Below are 27,760 nucleotides of genomic sequence, written 5' to 3'. Positions count from 1 at the left end.
CGTGTGCTCAACTCCCAGCCATGAAAAGTTGCAAGCCTCTAACACATTAATACTGTGGTTGAGCTAAAAGATTTTTTTTTTAAATTATTTTTCTATTTTTTTATTTATTTTTACATAATCTACAAATCTTGCTTTAGAGACAATATTGAACTTTTTCAAGTCACTTCTGGCTTGAAAACTTCTGGTATGTGGAATATTGATCTCACAGAAGGCATTGAAATTCATCTATCACCTAAGGAAATTTACAGACAGTCCATAGTAGGATCCAAATTTGCAGCCTGTTAGAGAGTGAATACAATAATCACATGGCCAACAAGCTGACAGTTGCAGTGACAGTTGTTTTTCTTTACAACCATTTGATTAATAATTCATTTAACACTAGTTGTCAAACTTGATCTTGTCATCCAGCTAACAAGGTTTGCTATGAAATTTACCTCTAAGGAAACACTTAAGCATTAAATTATGCTAGATGCTTTTCACTGTTATCCATTTTGAATAAATTGCTTCTGTTAAATAGTTTACAGTTAAACGCTTATCTCTGATAACCTCGGAGTTATCTTTCTTGTTATTCTACCACTGATGCTTCCTAATTATCACTTCCAAGTTCAGATCATTATCACACAGGATGCATGACTAATTCCTCTGATATTGCATGCATGTTGCATCAGAGACAATATTGAACTTTTTCAAGTCCCTTCTGGCCTCTTGTATGTGGAACATTGATCTTACAGGAGGCATTGCAATTCATCTGCAATGCCTCCTGTAATGCCTCCTGTAATGCCTTCTTAAGTTTTCATAGGTGAGAACCTATGAAAACTTAAGAAGTTGTTCCAGAAGTTTTACTGTTCACTGTATTATAAGCTGTTTCATGTTCTGTCAGTATTATGTGATACCCTCCAGAGAGTCCTTATACTCATTGTACATATTGTATTTCTTTTGTCCTCCTTTGCAGACACCTCTGCATTCTCATCATTCAACTAAATTTGACTAAGTGTAGCTTTTCTGATAGTTTAATGTCCTGAAAAATTCACCCCAGTTAGATAAATGAAGTGGCTGTTGGGAGGCTTTTTTCCACCCATATCTCTACAAGTTGCATCATTCAACCAGTTTTGACTAGATTTGGAATATAGTTGCTACCTATGTTCCAACTTCTAAAGGTCAATGAAATTTCCTAATTGGAGTGAATTGAAATAGGAATGAGTAGTAGGATGATTTTGTTCTATGGATCATCAACTGTTTTTGTCCTAATTTGGAATATTGTATTTATTACTTTGCCTAAAATCACCTGAGAAAGTCTGCTCTGGATTAAAATGGAGATTTTTTTGTGGGGGGAGGGGGAATTCCTCCTCTGACACTCATACTGGTGATATTGTTCATTTTTTCCTCACTATTTTGGAATAAAATTGTTTCTTGCATTGTTTAAAGTCTCCTAACAGTATGCTGTTAAATCGAACTGAAGCAACCTCATATAAAATGAGAGCCAAATACTGAGGACTAAGGAGGTTAATTACTTGGCTGACATTGTTTCACTTGTTGAGAATGTAAATTCTTCCCTGAAATTTGAGCAGTACTAAAAGAGCAGTCACGGTAATGCTATGGATAGAAACACTTGGACATTACATTGCTGCCAATCTTTTGGTTCTTCAGTGTGGTTATTTTGGAACATGTGAGATTTTTAAAGAAATTACTATTCACTTTGATATCAAAGTGAAATCTCAGTTTAATTTAAACCAGGTGAGTATTTTCACATTTCATGCATTAGTATATAGTGTTGATGTTTCCATTAATGCAAACATCTCTAAAATAAATATTACTGGAGATACTAGTTTCTTTTGGATTTGCTTCTGAATCTTTTAAAAATGTTAGGATTTTATGGATTGCTACCAAAATAATTTCTACACTGATCTCATAAATTAAGTGAACCAGGTGTCAGGTATTACATTAGTGGAATTCAGCTTATCTTTTGATTCAGTAGCCAATATGAGTGCCTAAATATCCTCTAGTTTTTAATAACCTCAGTTTTTAAATCACTCATTTCCACTAGCATAAGCATCTCAAAATTTATCATTTTCCATAATTTCTTTTGATTTTACTCTACTACCACCACCAAAACATTAGCCTATCCACAATACTAATGTTCTATAGGTTTAAAATCTCTTATGAGTGAGATTTACAAAAATAAATAAATACTTAGTGACATTCTTATGATCCTGTGATTTGTGACCTACACAAAATATTCCTTACTTCTCTCACCATAAAAATCTGCCATGATTTTAATGCCAGCACTAAAAAATGGAATTTGCATCTGACATACTGTCAGGCAAGGTATCCTGCTTATTAGAAGGATGGGTGAAAGAAAACTGACTTTGATGGATTATTGTCTCAGTCATCTGCCAAAGCCAGTTTTCTTTTACCCAAATCAGTTGTTGTTACTTGGAACACTTCTCCTGTCTTTCCAAGATAACTCAGCTAATGTACTCCTGCACTGAAGTAATTTTAGTTGGAGGATGAATTTATTGCACAGTGCAACACCCTATCCTGCTTATTAGAGGAATGGCTTGAAAAAGTTTCATGTTTAGTCTCTATAACAGGGTTTTCAGTTTTTATAAAAAAATAAAAAATAAGAGATCCTTAGTCCATCTATGCTAATAATGTACTAAAAGTTTACAAACTTTCATGGATGGAGGCTACTAAGAAGATCTCTTCCAGTAAACAGTTCCATATTTATATGATATATCATAAACTTGGATTCATCCCAAGTTGTTTATTCTTTACCACTTTACTACTATCCAGTCCTACTTGTCACTATCTGCAGTATTTTAATTCAGCTGTTGGAAAGTAATTTTTAAAAATCTAATGGCACTTTTGCTATTTCTTTGTCAGCAGAATAAACTGAGTAGGGCTTAAGTGGATGAGTAGCAATATAAAGCAGGAGCTGAGGGGGAAAAAAAAAGCATTGTTGAAAGAATATAAACAAAAAGGTAGATGCATGCTCATGATCCAAGGAAGGCTAAAGCAGATTTTGAGAGAAAATAAATTAGCTAAGTAGGCCAAAGTGAATCCAAAAGAGAGTTTTTTTTGTTATGTAGCAAGTAAGAGAACTAAATGATCACTTTACTAGGGTATATCATCTAGGTGGTGACTTTGCAGTTACTGATGTGACAGAGACTGATGTAAGAATTGAGGTAGATGAACTGGGGATACTCATTATATTGAAAAATATCAATTTGAATACAGCAGTGATCCGGAACAGTATATCAGCTTCTGTGCTACAAGAATGTATAAGAGAACTGGAAAGAGGGTAAGATAGTTCCATTACATAAAAGTGGCTCCAAAACAGAAGTAACAAATTAGACCATTTATATCTTTCTGGAGTGGTGGTTAAAGTATTGGAAAAGTTGGTTAAAAGTAAATGTCAGGAATGGGTGGATAGGAATGTGATACTCTATATGGAGAAGCTCAACTTTGTAAAAGGTAGGTTCTTCCTCAGTAATTTATTCACATTTCATAATAAGGTGACAGCAGAATTGGATAAAGGAAATAGCTACACCATGATACTGCTGAACTTTGCAGTCATTTGACAGAATACTGCATGGGAAAACTATTACATAAATTGGAGCAAATGGGAATAGATGTGAAACTGCTGCCATGGGTGTGTGTGTATGTGTTGGTGGTGGGGGGGGCTGATAGACATCAGAGGTTCGATATGGTGGAGTGGAATCGAGACAAATGAGAGTGACTAGTGGAGCTCCCCAGGCTCTGTACTAGGAAGACCACAACTCTTTAATTTGTACATTAATGATATAGTGGAAGATTTGATGGGGGATATTCAGTTGTTTGCTTATAATGCAAACACGGGAAGGGCAGTAGTTGATAAATGATCTACGTATCCTACATAATGATTTTAAATAAATTGGCAGTGTGTGAAAAGGCCATTGTTGTCAATTTAATGTTGCAAATTGTAAAGTAATGCACTTTGGGGTGAAAAGATTACACACTTGGTATCATATTGAGAGTACTAGTTTCAAGAAATTGATGAGGCTAGGAATCTGAGGGTAATGGTAGATAGAAATTTAAAATTTAGAGGACATAATGCAACAGTTGGCAGAATAGCTCAGAGGATTATTTGGATGTTGAAGAACACGCTGACAAGTAAAGATAGGAAAGTTGTTATCCCTCTTTATAAGGCTATGATTTGGCCACATGTACAACTGTGCATAGATTTGTTAACCTCTGTCTCTTTGGAATTATGAAGTGGTGGAGAGGATTCAGAGATGAGTGACCAAGCTGGTGACAGGTCTATACAGTGCTCCCTTATGAGGATAAATTTAAGGTGTGTGGGTTGCAGAGTTTAGTTGACAGTCAGTGGAGAGGGGATATGATAAAAACTCATAAGTTACTCAAGGAATTCTATAAGACATTTTTATACATAATAATATGAGTAGTAGGTGGAGAACAAAAGGCATACTTTGAAGTTGTTTAAGAGTGTGGTTAGTAAAGGTGTGTGAACTGGACAGTGGTGAATGAATGGAATGGATTGCCAAGTGTAGTTGTAAGTGCCCTAACAGTGAATAAGTTTAAGGAGATGTATGATAGGTATTGTGTGAATAATGGGTAGTGTGTGGTCTCCTGCAATGATTCTTGACTCCACCGAGATACCCATCTAAATAATTCCAAGTGTAATGGTTATCACATTTAGACAGCTCTTTCTATCCAAAAATTCATATTTTTATAATTAACTGCCTCCATTTTTTCTTATTTTTCTTGGCATAGGGCAGGAAACCTAAATTACAAACTAACTTTAATATGAGTATGTTACTATCTTAATAAACTACTTATGATCTAAATTTGCATTTCTTTCCTTATGCAGTTATTTGTCACAATTGACAGAAAAAGTCAATAAAAAAAAATAGAGATCAGAGTATTTTCTTTCATTCATGTATGGTAATTTTATCTATAAAAACAGTCCAAGACCACAGTAAATATCAAATTTTATTAAATTCTAGCGAGTTATTACTGTGTGTTTGTTAGCAATATTTTTCCCACAAAATGGTCTGATTGAAATCCAAATTGAGATGCTTTTGTGAGTATCCTAAAATAAGTTGCACCCATTTGCTCAGAACTGCGTACATATGTGTGTGTACATAAAACCAAAAAACATTTAAGTGCTTATGTATTTTTTGAATGTACTTAGAGGGTGCATCTTTTGCAAATGGGGTTTTCATTTAAAAAAAATTATTTTAATTTAAACATTTCTAATTTTTTTTTTTCATAGATATTATATACAGGGGGGGGGATAAAACAAGATGCCATTCCTGGAAGTTATATAAAGAGAGTATAAGCAGGGGAGTGAGAAGAGATTTAAACATTTTGTATAATTTTCAAAGAATTTCTGACTGTTCTTCTAGTCTCCCCTGAGTACATGATATCCACTTTGAAAAGCACTAATTAATGGTTAGATCAAAATTTAGAATGTAGTTGCAGAATTTAATCAGCTAGTACTGTTATGCCATTTTAATGAAATATGTAATGATTCTAGTATTTAATCTGTCGCTGGTATCATCAGGAGTATGGCTGTAGTGTGAACATATCATTGCAGAGGAAGTGGAAATGGTTAGACTTAAGTCCTAGTTTGTCTGTAAGAGGCCAACTTGTGATAACAAGGAATGTTTTAGATCCCTTGGAACATACAAGAAATTGCTCCTTGTAGGTAACGGATAAAGATAGCCAACCCAATGTACAGATTGCAAAGCAGTATAGAGATTGTATTTCTTTAAGGACCTGAGAAATTTTTCTGAAGTATACTGGATATAGGAAATAGTAATAACATTTATACAGTTAGTGGATTGGAATAGGAATTCAGCATTTGTTAATTATGCTGAAGTGTAACCATTGGCTAAAATGCAATCTGTTTCATTAAAGAAGAGAAAACAATAGTTTGCCTTTTCTAGATACTTTAATAACACATCTCTCAATGGCATTAGTATTTCCTTAAGTGCATTTAAGAAGCTGTTGCGACATTCTTCATGTATACATATTCAATGGACAAAACATTGGAGATACTGGTGATGGGAAGTTGACACTGGCATCCTCAGTGAAACATACCCAAACTGAATGTAGACAGTAAATAGGCAGGCATCAGGTTTTTCCAACAGTGTATCACAATTGATGAACATGTGGCGATCTTAGCGACGTTGATTGTGGACATATTATTGGCACAAGACAAGATGAGTCATTCTATCACCCAAGCGGTAAGAACTCTAGGTTGCTGGATGGCAACTGTATCAAGGGTCTGCTGCAAGTATATCATCAATGGATGTACCAGTGCCCAGCAACAAGTGGTTGGTGACCACACACCATCGATGACCGGGATCGACAGACTGTACAGACCAACTATAGGGCAATGGCGGCACAAATCGCATCCAATTTCAATGTTAGTGGTCTGAGCAGCTTCAGCGAGTGAATAGTACAGTGCATCCTGCACACCATAGGCTACAGGAGCTGATGCCCTAATCGTGTCCCACTGTTGACAGCTCATCATCAGGCATTGCGTCTCGCCTGGTGTCGGGACAATCAAAACTGGACCTCTGCAGACTGGACTGGAGTCATGTGGCCTGATGTATCCTGTTATCAGTTGTCACGGGGTGCAGGTGTAGCATTGACAGCATGAGGCCATGGCCCAGTCTTGCAAGGTCAGCTCTGTTCAAGGAGGTGGTGGTTTGGGGAGTCTTCTCATGTGACACATTAGGTCTCTTAGTGTGTCTGTAAAAGTCCTTAAATGCTGTGAGCTACCAGAATGTGCTGGCTGATCACCTGCACATTCACACATCCTGCAGCCAATGGTCTGTTTCTACAGGATGTGTGAATCTTCCCACTGGGCTGCAACCACTCAGGCATGTCTCGAGGAGCACTCATCTGGGTTTGGGACCATCCAAGGTCTCTGGATTTAAATTTGATCAAATCTGTCTCTGGGATGTCATAGTGAGACATCAGGTCCATGTATCTGAGACCAATATCTAATGAGCAATTATGGACAATGCCTCGGAGAATACAGGCTGTTATTTGCGGTAGAGGAGGACTGACACACACACACACACTATTAGATAGGCATCGCTAATGTTTTGTCCATTGAGTGTATATAAAGGTGGAGATTGGATATGTGATCAGAAGCCCTGGTCCCAGAGACTGATTATATCATTTTCCATCTGTAAGATGAACTAATGAGAAATTGGTTTTAAATAAAGCAGCTGTACTTTAATAAATGGCATATTTCTGTTACAATATTAGAATTGGAGATATTGCTGATAAGATTTGCATTTCTTAGAGCCAAATCTAAAATTTACTATTCTTTAGATAAAAGCTTAGTTTTCCATTTTTCTGAGGTCATTTACCTTTCATTTTAAGCAATTGTAGGCATTTCTATATTATGGCAGTGACAACTTTTATGATTCATCTCTTTACTTTAAATTCATTCCTTTGGTGGTATATAACTCCTTTTGTAGACACGTGCACGCTCTCTCTCTCTCATCCTAGTTTCTGTATTATAATGATTAATGGGCATCTATGATGTGTATTTTGGAATAAAAGGGGGTCTCCATAGGACATTTGTGAAGGCAACATTTATTGTATGTGTGATAAGAGAAGTCTGTAAGAGATCTGAGGATGAACACTATTTCTGAAGATTACAGCAACTGAATCAGACAAATCAGTTTGTGGCAATTTATGTAACTGACAATTTTGAGTAGAAAGTGGGTATACATTCAAATTTTTGAGTTGCATGTAAAGGGGTCATGTGGTAGCACTCAATAGGATAAAAGGCAAAAGACTGCACTAAGCAAATTGTGTTTGAAGGAAGCTCTTTTCTTGAAAGAATAAAGTTACATATTTGGATGTCTTGTAATGTCTCAAAGATATCTAGATAATTTCACATGGGGAAGAATTATTGGAAAGCTTGAGAAAAGTTGCAGAATTGATATTGTCATCCAGAGAATTTGGATTCTCACATAGCATTGTATCCAGGCTCTAGGCAGCATTTCAAACCAATAGAACGTATTCCAAATATTTGTGAAAAGGTCGCCCTTGCTCTACTATGGAGAATGAAAACTTTTGGTTATAACAGCAAAATGTAATCGATGCACCATGGTAGGTCAGCTTGCAAGTTGGCTCCATTCAAGCATAGGTATACAGATATCTCAACAAACTATGGCAAGATGTCTGCAGCAAATAGGTCTATATGCCTGAAGGCCTGTAGGCTGTGTTCCTTTATCCACAGGTCATCATAGAGCATGTTTTCAGTGGTGTTGTATCCATAAAAATTGGACAAGACACCAGTGGACTAATGTACTCTTTATAGATAGTCATTTTAGTCTTTCCTCCAATTTTAGATGACATTTGATCTGGCATGAAAGTGGTATACTGCTTACCATCGTGAGAATGTTCTTGAAAGGGATAGATATGCGGTGTGGGGAGGCATTATACTTAATGGATACAATTTCAACCAATACAAGTTGTACCAACTTCACATTCTTCTACTTCCTCTTCTTTGGAACAGTCTTCCTCAGAGAATACAACTTCCAGCTCTTTAAGAAGAAACATTAGCAAATTCCTGTTTTCTCCTAATCACTTGTCTACAGAAGTGACTACTTGTGTTAGGATTGATATACTAAAAAAGAAAAGACAATTAGTAGTTTTGGCTTATTTTTTTTTACTGAAGAATGCAAGTTAAATATAGATACCAGAAAAAGTAAAATATGTATAGTAATTAGCCAGTTGGACTTGGGAGGAAATAGCCAAAACACCAAATTAGTGGGATAATTGTGTTTTTAAAGCATTTTTAAATTATACATCTGAAAATTAGTTCAGAAATAAAAATTTGATCAATACTGTAGACAACTGATGACGGTTCTGAGAAATAATAGGGGTATTAATTATTATTATTACCCCAAGACACCATGGAGTCAATCATCCAGGAGGTCCTTTTATCATACACACAGCTCATCATTCCATGCCTTTGAACACACTTGAATTCTTTGCAGACACCACACTCTCAGGCAAGGCATTCCAATCATTCACAACTCTACATACAAAAAACCTGTATCTCGCACCCTCTTTAGACAGTTTCCAGGGATAACCTCTGGTTCTTCCCTGATCTCCCACTGTTTTCTGTAAAACCTCTCTAACATTGATCCTATAACAACCCCTTGCTAACTTGTAGGTCTCTATCATATCTCCCCTCTTCCTCCTATCCACTAGACCGTAAATTGCATCTTCTCAACCCTTCCTCATACTCGACATTCCAGAGGTCAGAAACTACCTTAGTCGGCCACCTTTGGACCCTTTCCAACATTTCTTTGTCCTTCTGAAAAGCAGGTGACCATATCTGTGCACAGTAGTCCATGTGTGGCCTAATCAAAACCATTATACGATGGAACAAGAATCTCTCTACTTCTACAAGTCGGTGTCCTCCACATCATTCCCAGAAGTCTTTGTGTTGTCTTCACAATTTTGCAATGTGTCCCCTAAATTTCAGATTCTTATTCACTATCACCCCAAGATCTCTTATTTCCTCCACATCGCCACCAAGCATCAATTCTACAATCCATCTTTGTTTCCCAAATTTTAAAACCTTAAATTTTGCAATGTCGAACTTGCATCCCCATTCCCGTGCCCATTCACTCAATTATTTATTCAAGTCTTCTTTTAAGGCCACTTCTCTACTTTTCATAGTTGTCCTAACTTTGCATCATCTTTTTTAAATAACGAAACCTGTGGTGCATTCATAATTAGAAGAAACACACGTATAAACCACAGTGAAAATTATTTAATTGTAAATATTTCATCCTAAGTATCTTAGGACATCATCAGTACAGTATTTAAACAAAATTAGGAATAATATACAGTTAGGGCGCATGATTACAATAGAATCTCATGAAAACGTGCATAACGTGTTAAAATAGTACAAAAAAAAAAAAAAAACCGTTAATTATTTAACACAATTTTGTATGATAATTTCCCATACTTTAGGAATAGTAAGAACGTCGTTGCGGTTTAGGTTTGGTCTGTGTAGTAGGGCTTCAGAACTTTCTTTGTATAAACGTTAATGTTTAAATAAAGATCTATGTAAAAGTTTAGCCTTTTCCCAATGGATCCTATGGTTTTGGATTTTCAATTCCGTGTTGAGAGAGGCCAGATTTCTGCGGTTTAAGAAGACAAATGTGGTCTTGATGTTCCGAGATGCGTTTCTGAACAGACCTACCTGTCTGTCCAAAGTAAGATAATTTGCATGAGCATGGAATCTCATAAACACCAGGTAACAATTTTGCCACTACTTACAAACCTATCAACCAAATTTACAACTTATTACCTTCTCCTAAGGACAAATTCTCACCCTTGATGTTACCTGGTGTTTATGAGATTCCATGCCCATGCAAATTATCTTACTTTGGACAGACAGGTAGGTCTGTTCAGAAGTGCATCTTGGAACATCAACCGCAGAAATCTGGCCTCTCTCAACGCGGAATTGAAAATCCAAACCATAGGATCCATTGGGAAAAGGCTAAACTTTTACATAGATCTTTATTTAAACATGAACGTTTATACAAAGAAAGTTCTGAAGCCCTACTACACAGACCAAACCTAAACTGCAACGACGTTCTTACCATTCCTAAAGTATGGGAAATTATCATACAAAATTGTGTTAAATAATTAACGTTTTTCATGAGATTCTATTGTAATCATGCGCCCTAACTGTATGTTATTCCTAATTTTGTTTAAATACTGTACTGATGATGTCCTAAGATACTTAGGATGAAATATTTACAATTAAATAATTTTCACTGTGGTTTATACGTGTGTTTCTTCTAATTATTAATTTGCATCATCTGCAAACAACTGAATATCTCCATCCAAATCTTCACTAATATCATTAACATGCAAGTTAAACAGTAATGGCCCTAAAACAGACCCCTGAGCAATGTTCCCTCTAAACTGTACGCATGTGCGTGTGCACACGTTTTACAACTAGCGCACAAAGCAAAAAATATGCGCACACTAGATTTTCAAGAACATGTTAATACCCTTTGTCTTAAATATCATGATTTTCTGGATGATACTACAGAAATAATTACTCAGTTTAATGATTTCAAATTTTCTGTACAAGAAAAAATTAAATGCAAAACGATATCAAATTTTACACAAATGGTTGTATTTGCTCTTCAAAATGAGCAGTTTTGTGATTTGGCAAAGTTGATGGATATTGGAGGAACCTTCCTTGCAACTAGTGCAGACTGTGAGCGAGGTTTTAGTCTAATGAATCGAATAAAAAACCAACTTAGAAACTGTTTAGGAGAATGTCATTTGGATATGCTAATGAGAGTGAAAAGTTACCAATTATATGGAAATTCAATTAATTTAGATAGTGTGCATAAAGAGTGGGTGAATGCCAAAGACAGAAGAGAGAAAAAATAAAGAGAAGCTAGAACTAAACAAGATGAGAATTAGTAACGGACTTATTATGAATGTTTAACAAGGTGAGAATTAGTAATGGGAATATTTTATTATGTATGTTTAGAGTTATTTGCAAAGTTAGAAAATTTTATTAAAGGCAATCAGTCACTAGTGTTATCTTTTTTTTTTTTACTTTATTTCTTACTTCTAATCAGATCAATATTAAATACAAATAAAATATTTATGTTAGCTCTGTGATCGATGTCACACAACTTACTTGGTGATGGTAATAATACACACACTTAGAATCCTATCTAGTACAGTCGGAATCATGTTGGCCTCGTATGCACGAAGTCCCCGGATCAAGTCCTGCCCAAGGCTTGTGAATTGTGATTTCCGACTGTTTACTGGGGAGGCTACTGCCGTGTGTGGGAATGCGGTGGGGAGTTGGGGTGACCTGGCTGACGTCCCATTGACACCAGAAGGTAAAGAGTGAACTAAAATCTTTTAACTTTTTTGCCTAAATGATTAGTATGGTGATGCATATGGGTGTGCACATACTTTTCAAAAGAAGGCAAATTTCTGCACACACTCACAGCAAAAATTTAGAGGGCACATTGCCCTTGAGGTACACTACTAGTGACTCCTTTTCTGGGATATTGCTCCCCCATACACAACTTGCTGATACCTGTTAGATGGCCAATCTCCGATCTAATGCACTAATCGAATATCCTCCCCATCCGCTTTAGTTTGACTATCAACTTATCATGCGGTAATCTATCAAAAGTCGTTACGAAATCTAAGTATATTACCATATATCCCTCTCCATAGAAGAGATGGTATCATTGGCAGAATCATTGGAAATATCAGAAAGGAACTTGATGTTAGCATTTGAAAATGTGTGAGCAAAACTAATTTAAAGTGGTATGGTCATTTATACAGAATAGGATGGACATCGTTTGCAAAACAGGTATTTAATGGCAGAAAAAGACCCAGAAGAAAACGAAGATGTTAGATGGATTGATGTGGTTAGGATAATCTTAGTAGACCGAAATGTAAAATCCAAGAACGTTTGCAAACTTAACAATTAACTGAGATATTTATGGTGTTCATGGTTTTAAACTGTGTTGGAAGCTTAGATGTGTTGATTATCACTGGTGTTGAGGCTTAGCAGAGAAAACACGCATCTAGAGATAATAATAAACAATTTAAATTTTAAGGAGAGGATCTTTTGGTGAGCCGATTTTTGTTGTGGCTTGAAAGAGGTCAACATATTATACCTTCTTAGAAAGTATGAGATTTTTTTTTTCTGTTATGTCGCAGATGTGGGGAATAGCAACGAATTTAATTAAATATTATTATTTAGCTAATTATAGATTATAAAGTGAATATTTTACCAAGGCATCTTCACTGGCACAAAGAAATATACAGTAATGTGTGCAGGCAAACATACTGAACTCTGCCAATCACTGAATCCAATTGGATTCATTGGTTTTTCCAAAATGGCTGTAGTGCAGATAATACAGCCAATTCCTATGTTTTTCCAAATTGATTTTTGTAAGAGTGTGTAAGAGCAAGGGATATTATTAACACCACGGTGATCTAGATGATGGAGAGGATCTTTTGGTGAGCTGATTTTTGGTATGGCTTGAAAGAGGTCAACATATTTTACCCTTTTTAGAATGTATGAAATTTTTTCTGTTTTGTCCCAGATGTGAGGAATATAATGGGTTTTTTATGGGGGGGGGGGAATGGAAGAATTCTTTTGATTTTGTGAATGGGAAAGCTATTCACTAAAAGTGTCCCAGATGTGATCGATTTCACTGGAGTAGCTATTGTGGTCAGATTCTATCGTTCTAGTTCTATTTACAAATGCTTTAATAACACCATACTGCTGAGAGGGATGGTGATGTGATAGATGATGAATGTATACCTTCTAGTGTTGGGTAGATTTTTTTTTTGTAGACAGAAAAGAATCCATTGTGTAGTTAGTCAGGTGGCAAGTGTCATGGAGAGTATGTGGTGGTTTTCTGTTTCAGTGGCAAACCAGATCTTGAGATGTTTGCTGTTCAGGTGTTCTGATGTATTTCCAACATATTCTTGCCATGTGGCCAAATGGAGAACATCCTAATATAACTAGCTTTACTGTAGGTTTGAGGGGGGACAGAGTTCAGGATTAAATTCAAACTGACCCTACCAATCATTTTCATCAAAATGATTCAGTTTACATATAGCCTCCCTACTCACTTACCATTAAAAGAAACCTCTAAACACTCTGATTCTTTCCGCCTGACATATCAACTTCTTATTCATTTTTACCATGTGTTCCAGCTGTTTTACTTGGTAAAGGAAAACCTACAAGCAGACTGACTGCACAGCTGTGCTTCTCTCTTCCCCTGCCAATCTTTTCATTGAGCATTTTGAAAATGTGGCTCTAAGCTCTGCCCTTCTCAAAGCCACAGTATGGCTATGCATGCTATCAACTTCTTCTCCATTTGGTTACATGACTGGTATGTGTTGGAAATGTTTTTAATGTGCCACAGCAGCGAACACCTGAGGATCTTTTCTTCTATAGAACACCTACCCACACTGGAGGGTACATCTATCAACACTATTCCTCCCAGCAGTCTGGAGTTATTATAACCTTAGCAAATAGAGCTAGGACTATCTTCTCTGACTGTGTTAGCTTGCCCAATGAAATTAATCACATCCAGGACACTATTTTTAGCCACTGGCTTTCCCTTCACAAATAAACAATTTAAGTTATGCATCCTAGAATTCAATTCTTCCCCCTTTAAAAAAAAAAAAATATCTAGAACACACAATATCCATTGTCATTTCCTACATCCAGGGCATTTCAGGAGAAATCTCATCTATTTTCAAAAGGGAGCATTCCACAAGATTCCTTCAAGCCATACCACAAATTAGCTACCCTTATCTGCTTCTCTCTATAGTCTAGATCAAGAGTGGCCAACTTCATTCCATACAAGAGCCAATATACGATGAGTGGTAGCGTCACGGGCCGCACACTTTTAGACAGAACTTAAATAAAGTCTGCATTTTTTCAAGGCAATAGTTATTGTATTGAATTACTATATTTGTTAAATCATTTTACTACTGAGAGAACAATGTAAAATACTTGTTTGATTTAAATATAAGTTAAATTACATTTAATTACATATTTCTGGTTTTCTTACATGTAACACAACTTAATGAGAACACTGTGGGCGTTCATGTGCAGCAACAAGTTCATCAAAGTCGATGAACTTGTTTTCAATTATGATGACGATATTCGTAACAAATCCTGAAGGTGGTCATCAGTCATTTGGCTTCTTTGTGACGATTTAACCGCCTTATAGTTGAGAAAGTGCATTTACTTATGTATGTGCTTCCAAGCATAGATGCAATTCTCAAGCTGTAATCACTCAATGCAGGATATTTTTCCCTTGGTATCAGGGCAGCATGACACATTGAATAATGTCATGCTGCCCTGAAATGACCTGTTTTCTTCACAGATCTTATGTTTCTTATTCATAATACATAAAGGCTGAAGTAACTGACCAGGGGACACAAACTGCAAAAATAACACTGTTAACTGTGAAACTGATCACTGTAACCAGAGCAGAGCAAGTGACTTTCAATGATGCTTTACTCTGGAGCGCATAGAAATCTACCACTCCCATTACTACAACTCTCACAGAGAAGCAGTAGATTTTATAAATTGAATAATCTTTTTAAAGCAATTTTGATTCAGTGTTGAGAATATAACTTGATTCCGTCATCAGAAATAATGGATGTGACTAGTATATGAATCAGAAAATCTGAGGTCAAAATTAATAGCTAAAATTGATAATGCATATAATTTAATATAGTTTTTATCCTGCCTCGGGCCTCACAAAATCACGTTACGGACCGCGGCTTGCTGTTGGCCACCTATGATCTAGACCATAGGTGGCCAACAGCAGGCCCGCGGTCCGTAACCATAGGATTTTGTGAAGCCCGAGTCAGGATAAAAACTATATTAAATTATATGTATTATCAATTTAGCTATTAATTTCGACCTCAGATTTTCTGATTCATATACTAGTTATATTCATTATTTCTGATGACTGAAACAATTTATATTCTTAATTCTAATATGTAATTTAATTTAACAACTTATATTTAAATCAATCAAGCATTTTATATTGTTCTCCCAGTAGTAAAATGATTTATCAAATATAGTAATTTAATACATTGAAAAAATGCAGAGTTTATTTTTATTTAAGTTCTGTCTGTAGCCCGTGACGCTAAACACTCATCATATATTGGCTCTCGTATAGAATGAAGTTGGCCACACCTGGTCTAGATTATCCTTTACTCCTGCATACTAATTTATTTTGGACAAACTGGAAGAACTGTCTGGAGAAACATAGAAACTGTCATGTCTTGTCTTATCTGCATCCATTCAAGAGTAGTATATTGTGAGAGTAGTGCTTAGTATATTTCTTTGTGACTGTGAAGATGCTTTGAAGAAAGTGAAATATTGGTTTAGTAACTAAATTTACTTAACTAATTACGTTAGTAGGAAAACATCTAGAGATAATACTCATCAACATGAGTCATTGTTTTAACATTGTGGCAACAGTCTGTATTTCTGTAATTAACAATACTAGCTATGATAATGATGCCACTTGCTGATCTTTAACTTTACAAATGTTTTCATATTTGAAGAGGCACCTGTTTTTATATATGTATATATATAGCAGAGTGCTATCAAGTAATGGACTAATTTTGAGGAAAATTGATAGGAGATTAATAATGTAAACTTAATCATGCAGTGCTGTCAGAGTGATTGGGCACAGAAATTGGGATGTGAGTTCAATGTTGCAAAATGTAAGGTTTTAAAATTTGGAAAACAAAGATGAGATGCAGAATTTATGCTTGGTGAGGATATATTGTTGGAGGTGGAGGAAATAAGAGATCTGGAGGTGATAGTGGATAAGGATCTGAAATTTAGGGGACACATAGCCAAAATTGGGAAGACAACACAAAGGCTTCTGGGAATGATGTGGAGAACACTGACTTGTAGAAGTAGGGAGATTCTTGTTCCATTGTATAAGGCTTTGATTAGGGCACACACGGACTATTGTGCCCAGATATGGTCACCTGGTTTTCAGAAGGACAGAGAGATGTTGGAAAGTGTCCAAAGGCGACTGACTAAGGTGGTTTCTAACCTCTGGAAAGTTGAGTTTGAGGAAAGATTGAGAAGATGTAATTTGCAGAGTCTGGTGGACAGGAGGAAGAGGGGAGATATGATAGACCTACAAGTTAGTAAGGGGTTGTTGTAGGATCAATGCTAGAGAAGTTCTACAGAAAATAGTGGGAGATCTGGAGAGAACCAGAGGTCATCCCTGGAAACTGTATAAAGTGGGAGTGAGAAGCAGGTTTTTTCGTGCAGAATTGTAAATGATTGGAATGCCTTGCCTGAGAGTGTTTTGTCTGCAAGGAGGTTGAGTGTGTTTAAGACATGGTATGATGAGGTGTGTGGGTGTGTGTGAGAGAGAGAGATAAAATGACCTCCCAGATGAGTCTTTGACTCCATGGGGTCTTGGGGTGGTAATAATAATAGTAGTTTGAACACCCCTTGAGGATATATATCATGAAATTGAAGATATAATTTCTAATGGTAAAAGAATATTCAATTTATCGCAGCAAGTGGCAGAATGATACTTTGCTATCCTCTGTGCTTATTAAGATAAAAGTGAGATTCCTTAGTCATGTTTGTATATAGCTGAATCCATGGTAGTTGGTCATTGGTTCTGTCAGCAGCTGTTAGTATGAGTAAAATCAGATATTCTGAAAAAGTAGTTACTTGAATGCATAAACATGATGAAACTGAGATTCTTATTGTGATACCAAGATTCTATTATTTTTTTTCCCCAAAAAGCCCTCTAACTGAAATAGAAATTTGCTATGCTCATTCAGTACCTTGATATGAATGAAAGTGTGCACTGTAATTTAAATATATTTCATCAATTTAATATTCTTCTAATGCGGATCTTAAAATTGGTCATTATAAATGCACTGATAGAAAACAATTATACTTTTAAAAAATAAGATAAATTATTCCTCATAGAACATTGTCTTGTTAAAAATTCTACTTTCTGCAAATATTCACCAATATAGGAATATCTTTTCAGCAACATATTGTAGTCTTCATGGGTTAGAATGTCAAGAGATTAATGAACTAATATCCTTACAGACATAGTGACCCTAATGCATAGCATTATACATCTCTGCAAAAATATGTGCTTTCATTATGAGATACTAAGGCAAGTGATGTGAAGTCCATTATTCATGAAGTTACTTCACGTGCAAACTTTGTTTGCTTACGCTCAGATAAAGGATTAACCAAGAATATAATTTCTTGGCATCTTTAATTTGCAGAAGAGGTTGTTCAACTAATGAATGCCCATTTTGCTAAAAGCTATCAACCTACTTTATGCAACATTCAGTTCACTGCTAACTCTTCTGAAGAAACTCAGGTGTATGAAGAAGGAGGTATTAAAGCTGTTGCATAAACTTAATAAGAATTCATCAATAGGGACTAATGGGATATCAGCACCAGGTGCTAAGAGTGTTCAGCTGAACTACTATTCCTTTGACGATGCTATATAATATGAGTCTCAGAACAGAATATTCTGCTGGAATAGAAAGAATGTATGGTAATCCCATTGCACAAGGGTGGTCCAAAGACCAATATATGCACTCTCAACCAACCTGTTGACAGTGGATATATCACTTTGGAGAGCATGTTGGTTGACACTGTCAACCAACATGCTCTATTCTGCCGAAGGCTTTTGGCAGAATAGAGCATGGAAAACTGTTGCTTAAATTGGAGAATATGGGTTTGGATATATTAGCGTGGTCAAAAGGATGGTTGTTGACTGACAGATATCAAAAAGTGGTATATGGGGAATGTTAGTCTGCAAGATTTAAGGTAATTAGTGGTGTAAAGGATCAGTCCTTGATCCACTATTATTCAATTTGCATTAATTATGTTAGGAAAGATTTGACACGCGACATACAACTATTTATTGATGATGCAAAGATAGGTAGGGTAATCAGGAATGCTGCTGATATGCAGAACTTGCAGAATGATTTGAATTGGCTGGAATTGTGGGCATTGGAAAATGGATGTCAGTAAATGTAAAGTCATGCACTTTGACATTGGATATCTAATCAATCCATATTATATTAGTGCAATTATGCTAAAAGAAACTGATCCGGCTAGGGATCTTGGAGTGAAGGTTGGGGCCATCTAGCAAAGATTGCAAATAAAAGATGTAATAAGGATGTAATTTTTGCCTCTTTACCATGTCTTGATAAGACCTCACGTGGACTGTTGTGCACAGGTCTGGTTTCCATTGTAATTTGATAAAGTGGAGAGAGTGAAAAGGAGTATGTTAAAAATGATATCAGGATTGTGGAATACTGATAATGAAGACAGGAATTTGTAGACTGCAGACACTAGCAAACTGTAGGCATCCTGAAAGTGTCATACAGGATTTCAGTTTGGAATTTTTCATTTTATTGAGGGTGGTGAAAGGACAGGAAGGCATCCTTAGAAGTTGAAAATGAATTCCGCTAAGGTAGTGAGGTCTAGATTTTTCTCTCGTAGGGTGGTGCGTGATTGGAATGGATTGCCATTGGATGTGGTTTGTGCAAGTAATGTGAATGAATTCAAGAATAAGCATAAATAGCTGGTGCGTATAGTATGTGACCTTCCCTGATGAGTCCCTGACTCCCTGGAGGTCTCTCTTAATAATAATTTTACTTTCTCTAATTCATGAAAAATTAGCAAGATAAAATAAATAACTTATCTTTGTTTTGCCTATGATGTCTCTTGTAAGAAGATGCAGATTACTTCAAAATTAAGAAAACTAGATCAAGTGTAAATCAAATTGAGTTGAAGGTAAATGTAAGCAAAACAAAGTAATGACAGTATGATATATAAAAAATTTATACTGGAAAGTGGAGTTGAGAGTAGATATGTAAATTGAGACAATCATAAAAATCACACCAACAGAAGAAGAAAAAAAAAGGAAAGACGGAGATCTTTGCATGTGATATTTCAATTTGAAGAGCAAAGCTTGCGGACCAAAGTAGCAATGAGATCAGAATGTAAATTTCTGGAGTGCAGTAGATGAGACAATGAAGAAGACTAGGCCAACAGCATTTGATCTGGGTGGAAGAATTTTACTTTCTTCAAACATTATAGTAATATAAAATTTTTAATAGGCCTATAAACATAGGTTGTTAATGGTAATACTTTTCTTATCAACCTTTAAATCAAGACAAAAGCTGATCTAGTTTGATCGAGGAAATTTAATAAATTGTACTCCAAGATTATCATATCGACTTGATGTTCTTTCTATAATTTAATATTTAACCTACTTACCTTTGTGCCCTATGACACACATGCCTTAGATCCTCTTCTTGTGTTTTAAACAACAAACAGTTACTATAAACATTGGTGTAGATCTCCACAAAATCATCTGTATCATCATATTTAGTAAACTTTCTAGAGTGACATGTTGGATATGAATTAAGACTGTCGAACATACTAATCATAATGTAGATGAAATCCAATCATTCATTTTGGTTCACATGCATATTCACTTAGTGCATATAGGTATTGTTACTATTATATCACATCTCCAAGGATTCATTGTAGCTGGGTATTCTATTAGATCTATTTCACACAACTCACTATTTCCACCTCTTACTTAATCCACCAACTAAACACAATATCATCTATCTACCACTAATCCACTAATAGTATTTTTTTTTTTACCTGTAAATTGTGTGTTCTTATCGAGGATTTGCCTGTATGCAGAATGAAAAACCCTGCTACCTCCATATGAGATTGACTAACTTCTCTTCAATTGAAAAAGCCCATATAAAGATGTTTGTATACAATTTCTTAATCTGAATTTTCTTCTGAACAAATAGAATTATTACAAACCTTAAAGCTGGCCATTGAATTCCATTTGTTATTATAATATTATTATGATAGTTTTAGCATATATCTGAATTATAATTTAGATATGTTGAAACAATTTTAGATGAGCCATGCAAGAATTATTGCTACAGAGTTTGAAAATGTCACTTTGATTACTTACCAACCCTTGTACATTGTGACACACATGCCTGAGATCCTCTCCTTTAGTTATTACTTCTGTCCTGCAACTAATTCTGCCTCTGTCCAGTAATTCTTTGCCATCTTAGAGGCCTTCTACTTTTCCTTCTAAGATTCATGTCACAGTTTTCTTTAGAATTTCTCTTCTGTACATTTATGTTATGACAAATATTTATACAAAATACCTTTTTAAAAAATAAATTGGCTTCCTTCTTTTTCAATTTCCCTATTTTATCTTTGATCCACATAACACTGCCTTCACATTGCTAGTAAAGATCATATTTTGGTTTTATTAATGTATTTGGATGATTTCAGTATATTATTCAATATTGAATAATATACTGAATACGCAAACACCCTTTGAAAAGGTCTACAAAGGGTGCCTGTGTTATGCGATTAATTGAAACCACAAAATATCACTGTAGTCAATTTCATAAAATATAAAAAATGGGGGATATGGTTTTTTCAGTAACATTACCTTTCCTTTTATAAGAAAATGTATTATTGTTGATTATTTCATAAATTAATAATTTTATAATTATAATTTTTGCATACATATTATATGTATGCAAAATAAGAATTGTAAAACAAAAGTGAAAAATTTAAATTTCAATGAAAATGTGTTTTTTGGAAGCCTGCTCAAAAATAAAAGAAATATATATATATATATATATATATATATATATATATATATATATATATATATATATTTAAAAAAAAAAAAAACTTGCAATGGATAGTTGTGTTTATATGTTAAAATAGCCACACAACTTTGCATCTGTTTCAGTGATATGAAGTTTTGCATTGAAATGTTAAGATTTGTAAACAGATAATCAGTAACTACATGAATAATTTACCAATTCAAAGGAATATTATACCGAATTGCTAACATTCACTTAGTATTAAAAATCTCTTCAAATGTTCTGAACTTCCAAAACAGGCAAGACATTCATGTGTATATATACTCTGAGTGTGATGTCTTGACTGAAAGTGCAGTGTATGAGCATAACGTTTGCTGAATAGGTTGAAAATTTCTTTTGTCTCAGAATGGAAACAAGAAAAATAACTAAGACATAAAGATGTAAAAAGTGGGTCAAAATTTGGTGAGCTTGAAAATATATATTGAGTGCATATGTTTAATATTTTGTGACCTAACATCTTATGGATTAAGTTCTTTACTCATGTGTTTACTTGTCACTAAAGGTAGTATCAAAATTCATTCATTTCAACTAGGGTGTGGAATTGCTGATCTTGGAAAATCATGGTCAGGTGGATTTTTATTTTATTATTATTTTTTTTTAAATATGTTCCAAAAGCAAAGGAAGCAAGCATCTACTTACCAAGAATCATAGCAGTGCAGATAATAGATATCATGGTAAATAGATGCCTGTTTCCTTTTGCTTTTATCAAGGTTTGTCAGTTTCACCTGCAATATCAACATTAGTCCTCAGGTATATAAAATTCTTAATTTCTTCTGTGGTATGGTGGTCAGTCTTGATTTCTTTGTTATTTGTTCAGTGTATGCACTTTCATTTTATTCATATTTAAATCCAACACATGTTTCCAGCTGCTATATTCCAACTATTTGTTATTTATTGAAATTGCAGAGACAAAATCCCACTTTATGGTTATTCTACTAGTATTAGAGTACTATATATTCAACCACTTTTTTGTGTTTTGAATTTACTATAAATTATGGAAATTGTAGATTTCATCTGTGTAGCGACTTGCAGCATTTTGTAGCAACATCTTTACGTGGGGTGTGAATTCTATATAGGATACAAAGAACATTTATAAGTTCTTTTCAACTCGAGGTGAGTTGGCTATTGCAGAAGTCACAGGATAGGTTTTTACATTCTCAGTGGGGAATGCAAAAACCTATAGAACAGTTAAAATATGGATATTATTTCTGAGAAAACTCCCGTGTTAAAATATGTTTCTGTAACACTGGTTTATCATCCTGCATAACAAAATCAACCAGAGAACAATTAATAAGCTAGACTCATAGCTTAGTTCTTTTGGCCATAACTTTAAACAACCTGAAAATAATATCTCAGTGATGTCACTTCTGTAATTAACATGGACAAAAATTCTTTTCTCTCTCTCTCTCTCTCTCTCTTTTTTATGTTGGGCCTATACATGAGATGTTGGTTGGTCAACCTAATGGGAAGTTTGATAATGGTTTACAAAAAACCTAACCTAATATATATTGGTTTCACTTATTTTTGATACTTATGTATTTTATGATTTCTCTCTCTCAAATAAACAAAGAATAAAAGTTTGTTCTTCCAGTATGGAATTGAATTGCAAAGGGATAGCGACTTTTTCCACCAATGATAGTTTCTTCATGTGTATCATAAAGCATGTTATGTGCAGGCTCTACATTGTTGTGTAAGCTCTATATGTGATTGCTGGCATAAGAGAGGTCGTGACTGTTTCCAAATGCCGTGAATGATCACTTCTTGGTTTCTATTTAGCGTGCCTTTTGAGCAAATGACCTTGGAAGAACAATCTGTCGAACTGATTGTCTTCTGAGGCATGGATCATGCTTGCCAATTTATCACATGATGTTCTTTGAGGATGTGCACTGTGACCCACTATTTTTTCCTCCCTTTTGTTTTTAACATTGCTTATGTTCTTTGTTACAGATTACGAAACAAATATGTAACAAAGAACATTCTCTTCCCAGTTTGACTTACATTTTTCTACAAGAACATGGAATCCTTTATTCTCCATGATTATAAAATGGAACTTTGTCTTTAGGTGAACATAGGAAGCTTCATAAGGTGTTAACTGGTTTGAAGGATGTTCTGATCTTGACTTATTTTAATATTTGGGCTATTTTTCTTGATGCATTGCTAATGAATGGTACAGATATCATGCCTTTTGTAATTAATTTCTGGGTTATCACAAGATTCATCAGAAAGTACAGAGTTTACAAAACAATGTAGAGACTACACTTAACATGCCTAATGATACACATGATTAAATTATCATTCCAGTCTACATATATAAGAATAGCAGCTGTTGGGAAAAGTATAGCTTTTTGTCAGTTTTTTACTGATGTTAAATATCCTGAAGATGTTGTCAGACATAGAAACATGTCAAGGAAATAATTTTAGTGTTAATAATAATAAAAATGAGTTACAACCTGGTTATTTATTATTCATGCAAATTGACTCATAGTGAATACCTACAAAAAGTTGGCAACTACATCTCAAAATTATTGTAATATTAAAAAGTTACCCGTAATTATTAGTATTGTTTCATTCATTTTTTTTCCCATAAAATTTATCACAAATTGTACTCAGATTTTATTCTCTTCTCACAGTCTGAAATTAATTCTGAGATTATTACAAGAGAAGGGAAGCCACATATCACTCACTGCAAAGGCAAGCTATTCTAGTTACTCACTGCTTTGAGAAAAATTCTAGCTCTCAACCCTTTTTCTTGACCTCATTCATTCTCAACTTCCATGGATACCCTGTTGTCTTCTCTATAAAAATGAAAAAATTCCATCTAGAAGAAACTGACCAGGCTAGGGGGGTCTCTATCATATCACCCTTCTTTTTCCTGTTGGCTAGCATAAATTTGCAATCTCTCTCTCGTAACCTACATTCCACAGTCCTGATGTTATCTTTAACACTCCCTTGCATAATTTCTATTGCATCTGCATCGTGTCAAAAACCAGGAGACCAGATCTTCATACAATAGTCCAGATGAAGTTTCAAAGCCTTATAAAGAGGCAAAATGACTTCTTTCTCTACTCTCACATGTCACTTTGTTTCAGCATTGCCAGTCATCTTTTGATTTGTATTTTTAATCTTTTCTATATGGCCCTAAACTTTGACTTCCTGTCTACTAAAACCCTAAGATCCCAAGCCTGGTCAGTTTCTTCTAACAACCCTACCATTATCATACCGTTTTGATAATGTTAGTAAAGTACATAACTTTACCAACATTGAACTGATAGCCATTTTCACATGCCTACAATTCCAGCTTATTCAAATCATTTTGTGCAAGTATTGCATGTCAGTTACATTCGTGATTACCCTGACCATCTTTACATAATCAGCAAATACCTGTATGTCTGTCACCTTAAATCTTGCAGACTCGCATCCCCCCATATATCACCAGTCAGCCATCTTCTTATTCATGCTAATATTTTATAATTCAATCCCATATTTTCCAATTTATGCAACAGGTCTTCCATGCTGAATCCTGCCAAAATCTTTAGCAAAAGTATCATTTATCCATTCTCTTTGTTTAACCTAACCATCACATTATTAAAAAAAATGTGATCAAGTTGATCATACATGATCTTCCCTTAGTAAACCCATATTGTTCATTGCAAAGTATGGATTATCTGTCAACCTATTTCTGTATGCAATCTCTTACCAACTTTTCCGAAACCTTCGCCACTACTTTAGATATGCTGTTAGTTGATGGTGGTGCAAAGATGCATAACTATCAACTAACAGTATTTGCAATGGGTGTTACAAAGATGCATTCAGTTTAAGTTTAAGCTAACTTTTTGATGTGCAAATTAACATTCTTTGTGTTGCAAAATTTAAAATTTGTTATTCTCAAACAAACAGTGGGAATTGCTGGTTAAAATCACTATTAATTTTACCATGTTATGCTATTTTTTGCTCTATGCAGGAAACCTATCCTTCCACTCCTCCTGTCTGGTTTGCAGAGACTGAAGATCCTTGTATTACGTCAGCTGTTCAGTTATTAACAAATACTTCAGGAAGAGATAATCTTGTAAGTTGGCAGTCTGTTAATTTTTTTGTTAATTACATGTATGAAATAGCATTCATTTTTGAAGTAATTATAATAAATGTTTTTCTTTAATTTTATTATGTGCTGTCATATCGGTAACATTTATCTTTGATGCTTTTATAAAGTTGCTGAAAATATAGGTTGATAATATATAGTGAGTGCATAAATCATCCTTTTCTCTGTAACTGAATAATGCTATCTAGTATAGTACACCCACAGATACTTAGACACTTCTGCGCATGTCAAATGGAGAATCCATTCCAATGATAGGTAATCAATCCGTATTGTGGAATGAGTGTTTATTATTACATGTCAGAAAATTAACTTCTCTTTTATGAACATTGTAGTTTTTAAAGTGGTAACTATTTTGCTTGTATAACAGTTAGAAAATTTTACGTATAAAGCACGTGATTTCGCATGTTGGTGACCAATTCTTACATCACTCTATTTTTTTCTCCCCTTCAACATGAATTTACTCTTCTTGGCAGTCTGCCGGTAGCTCTTGCTTCTGTGGTCGGACTATAGCATTATTTATAGTATTAAATGTCTACTAGACAGCATTAGTTATGGTATTAGTTTTAAACTGAGTTTTGGTAAGAGTGAGTAAAAAAAATTTAATTCCTACATCTGTGTTCATTATGTTTTACCTTCCTTGAGATACCTTGTATCTCATTTCACTTGTATTACCATACATTTCAGAAAATATTTTCTGAAATGTATAGTGATAAGTTACTATAATTTTGACATGTGCAACGTACATGAAGTACCTGGTACATCTGTTTTTCAAAAATTTGAGGGGGGGGGAAGATAAGTGTAGGATAGATCTACTGTTAATTTTAAGAATTATTGAACAAAGATTAAATGCCATTGTGGCTACTGTTTAGAAACCTTAGCAGCTTTAGTATAACTTCCATCGACTGCCCCAGTATTTGAAGCTTTTTTTCTCATTGCTTCTTTAAAACAAATTTTTTCTAAGCATGAATTGTCCATGCTTAGAAAATCTGGATCAAACTGAGATTCTTTCTACAGGGTGGTGACCAGACTGAACAAAATAGAATATTTTTATTTAATAATAAATAACCTTCTAAACAAAATCTTTTTAAGAAAAAATAATCACTTTATAGAACTCATATTGACTTATTGGGACACATTAAAAAATTTGGGAGGAGGGATTTGGGACAAATAGGTTTGCATAATTTGTTTGATCCCTGTGTATATATATATATAAAGTTGCGTTTTACTTAAACGTCACACAAAAGTAACACTGATAAAATGGTTGTGTTCATTAAATCAACTGTATTTTTTTAACATTTCATTTTTAACAAAATAGTTACATTATTTTTACATTAGAACATTTTTACTGTATAGATTAGATTAGTAATTCTATTTAGACAAAAAAATGACATAATTGTTACCAAAACTAGACAACCAGGTGAGATTGTTTTGAATAATCAGATGTTATATTCAGACAATGATGAGAAAGTAGTAGCTTTAGTATTAAGGGTCAGGAGTGCTTAAAGGTCAAAGCTGTACAACTGAGAGGAGACCACCACATAGCCTTTAAAGGAATGCGGAGAACCGACCAGGGCTTCTGACCTAATGTCCAATCCTCACCTTCTCATGGTGCACCCTGTTGGGTATCTACTTGGATACTGAACAAACGAGGATGGGCTGGAAATTTGGGATTTAGCCGACCAAATTGTATTCTTATTGGTTAAACCAAAATAAAAAATGATGGTACGACATGACAAAATTTCATGCTGGGTGGGGCGTTGCCCGGTTAAACAAGCCTCCCCCCCCCGTTGTTTTCGCCAGGGAACCAGTGCAAACAGCGAAAAGTCAGCTACTGGAACCAATCTGAAAACAAACCCCAACTCAACATCACCAGAGTTAAAGATCAGTACGATCAACATAAGAAACCTGAATGTCAAAGAAATGGAGCTAGCTGAGGAATTAGATAAGTACCAGATCGACATAATAGGGGTGACTGAAACAAAGAAGACAAAAACTGGTGAGATCTTTCTGAGCAATAAATACAAAATGTTATATTCAGGCAATGACAATCAAGGAAAAGGAGTAGCCATAGTATTCAACAAAAATTACGAGGCTAATCTTGAATGGCAGGCAGTCTCAAGTAGAGTAATGTGGGCAAATATCAGAATGGGGAACTGGACAATGAGACTTATTTGTGCCTATGGTCCCACAGAAGGTTCTACTAAGGTAGAAGTGGAGGAATTTTTTGAGGCTTTAGAAAAAGCAACTGACACGATGAAAAAGGAAAAGTTGGTCCTTGTTGGGGATCTAAATAGCAGAGTAGGAAATGATTGTGAGACATACAAAAATATT

General features: G+C 34.9%; 1 protein-coding gene across 1 annotated transcript in view; it reads left to right on the top strand.

Moving 5' to 3' along the window:
- Nucleotides 1-27,760, top strand: part of LOC150107699 (ubiquitin-conjugating enzyme E2 Q1) — a 201,965-nt gene that overhangs the window by 10,013 nt on the left and 164,192 nt on the right. Inside the window, exon 2 of the mRNA XM_090392011.1 lies at nucleotides 25,292-25,396. Coding sequence (XP_090248137.1) covers nucleotides 25,292-25,396 — 105 coding nt within the window. The remainder of the gene's footprint in view (nucleotides 1-25,291; nucleotides 25,397-27,760) is intronic.

Source organism: Typopeltis vanoorti, chromosome 4 (genome assembly GCF_054136105.1).
Source record: "Typopeltis vanoorti isolate ZY-2024b chromosome 4, IOZ_Tvanoo_1.0, whole genome shotgun sequence".
Classification (NCBI taxonomy): domain Eukaryota; kingdom Metazoa; phylum Arthropoda; class Arachnida; order Uropygi; family Thelyphonidae; genus Typopeltis; species Typopeltis vanoorti.
The sequence above is the reverse complement of the archived record's forward strand: the minus strand, read 5'-3'. Positions and strand labels throughout refer to the sequence as shown.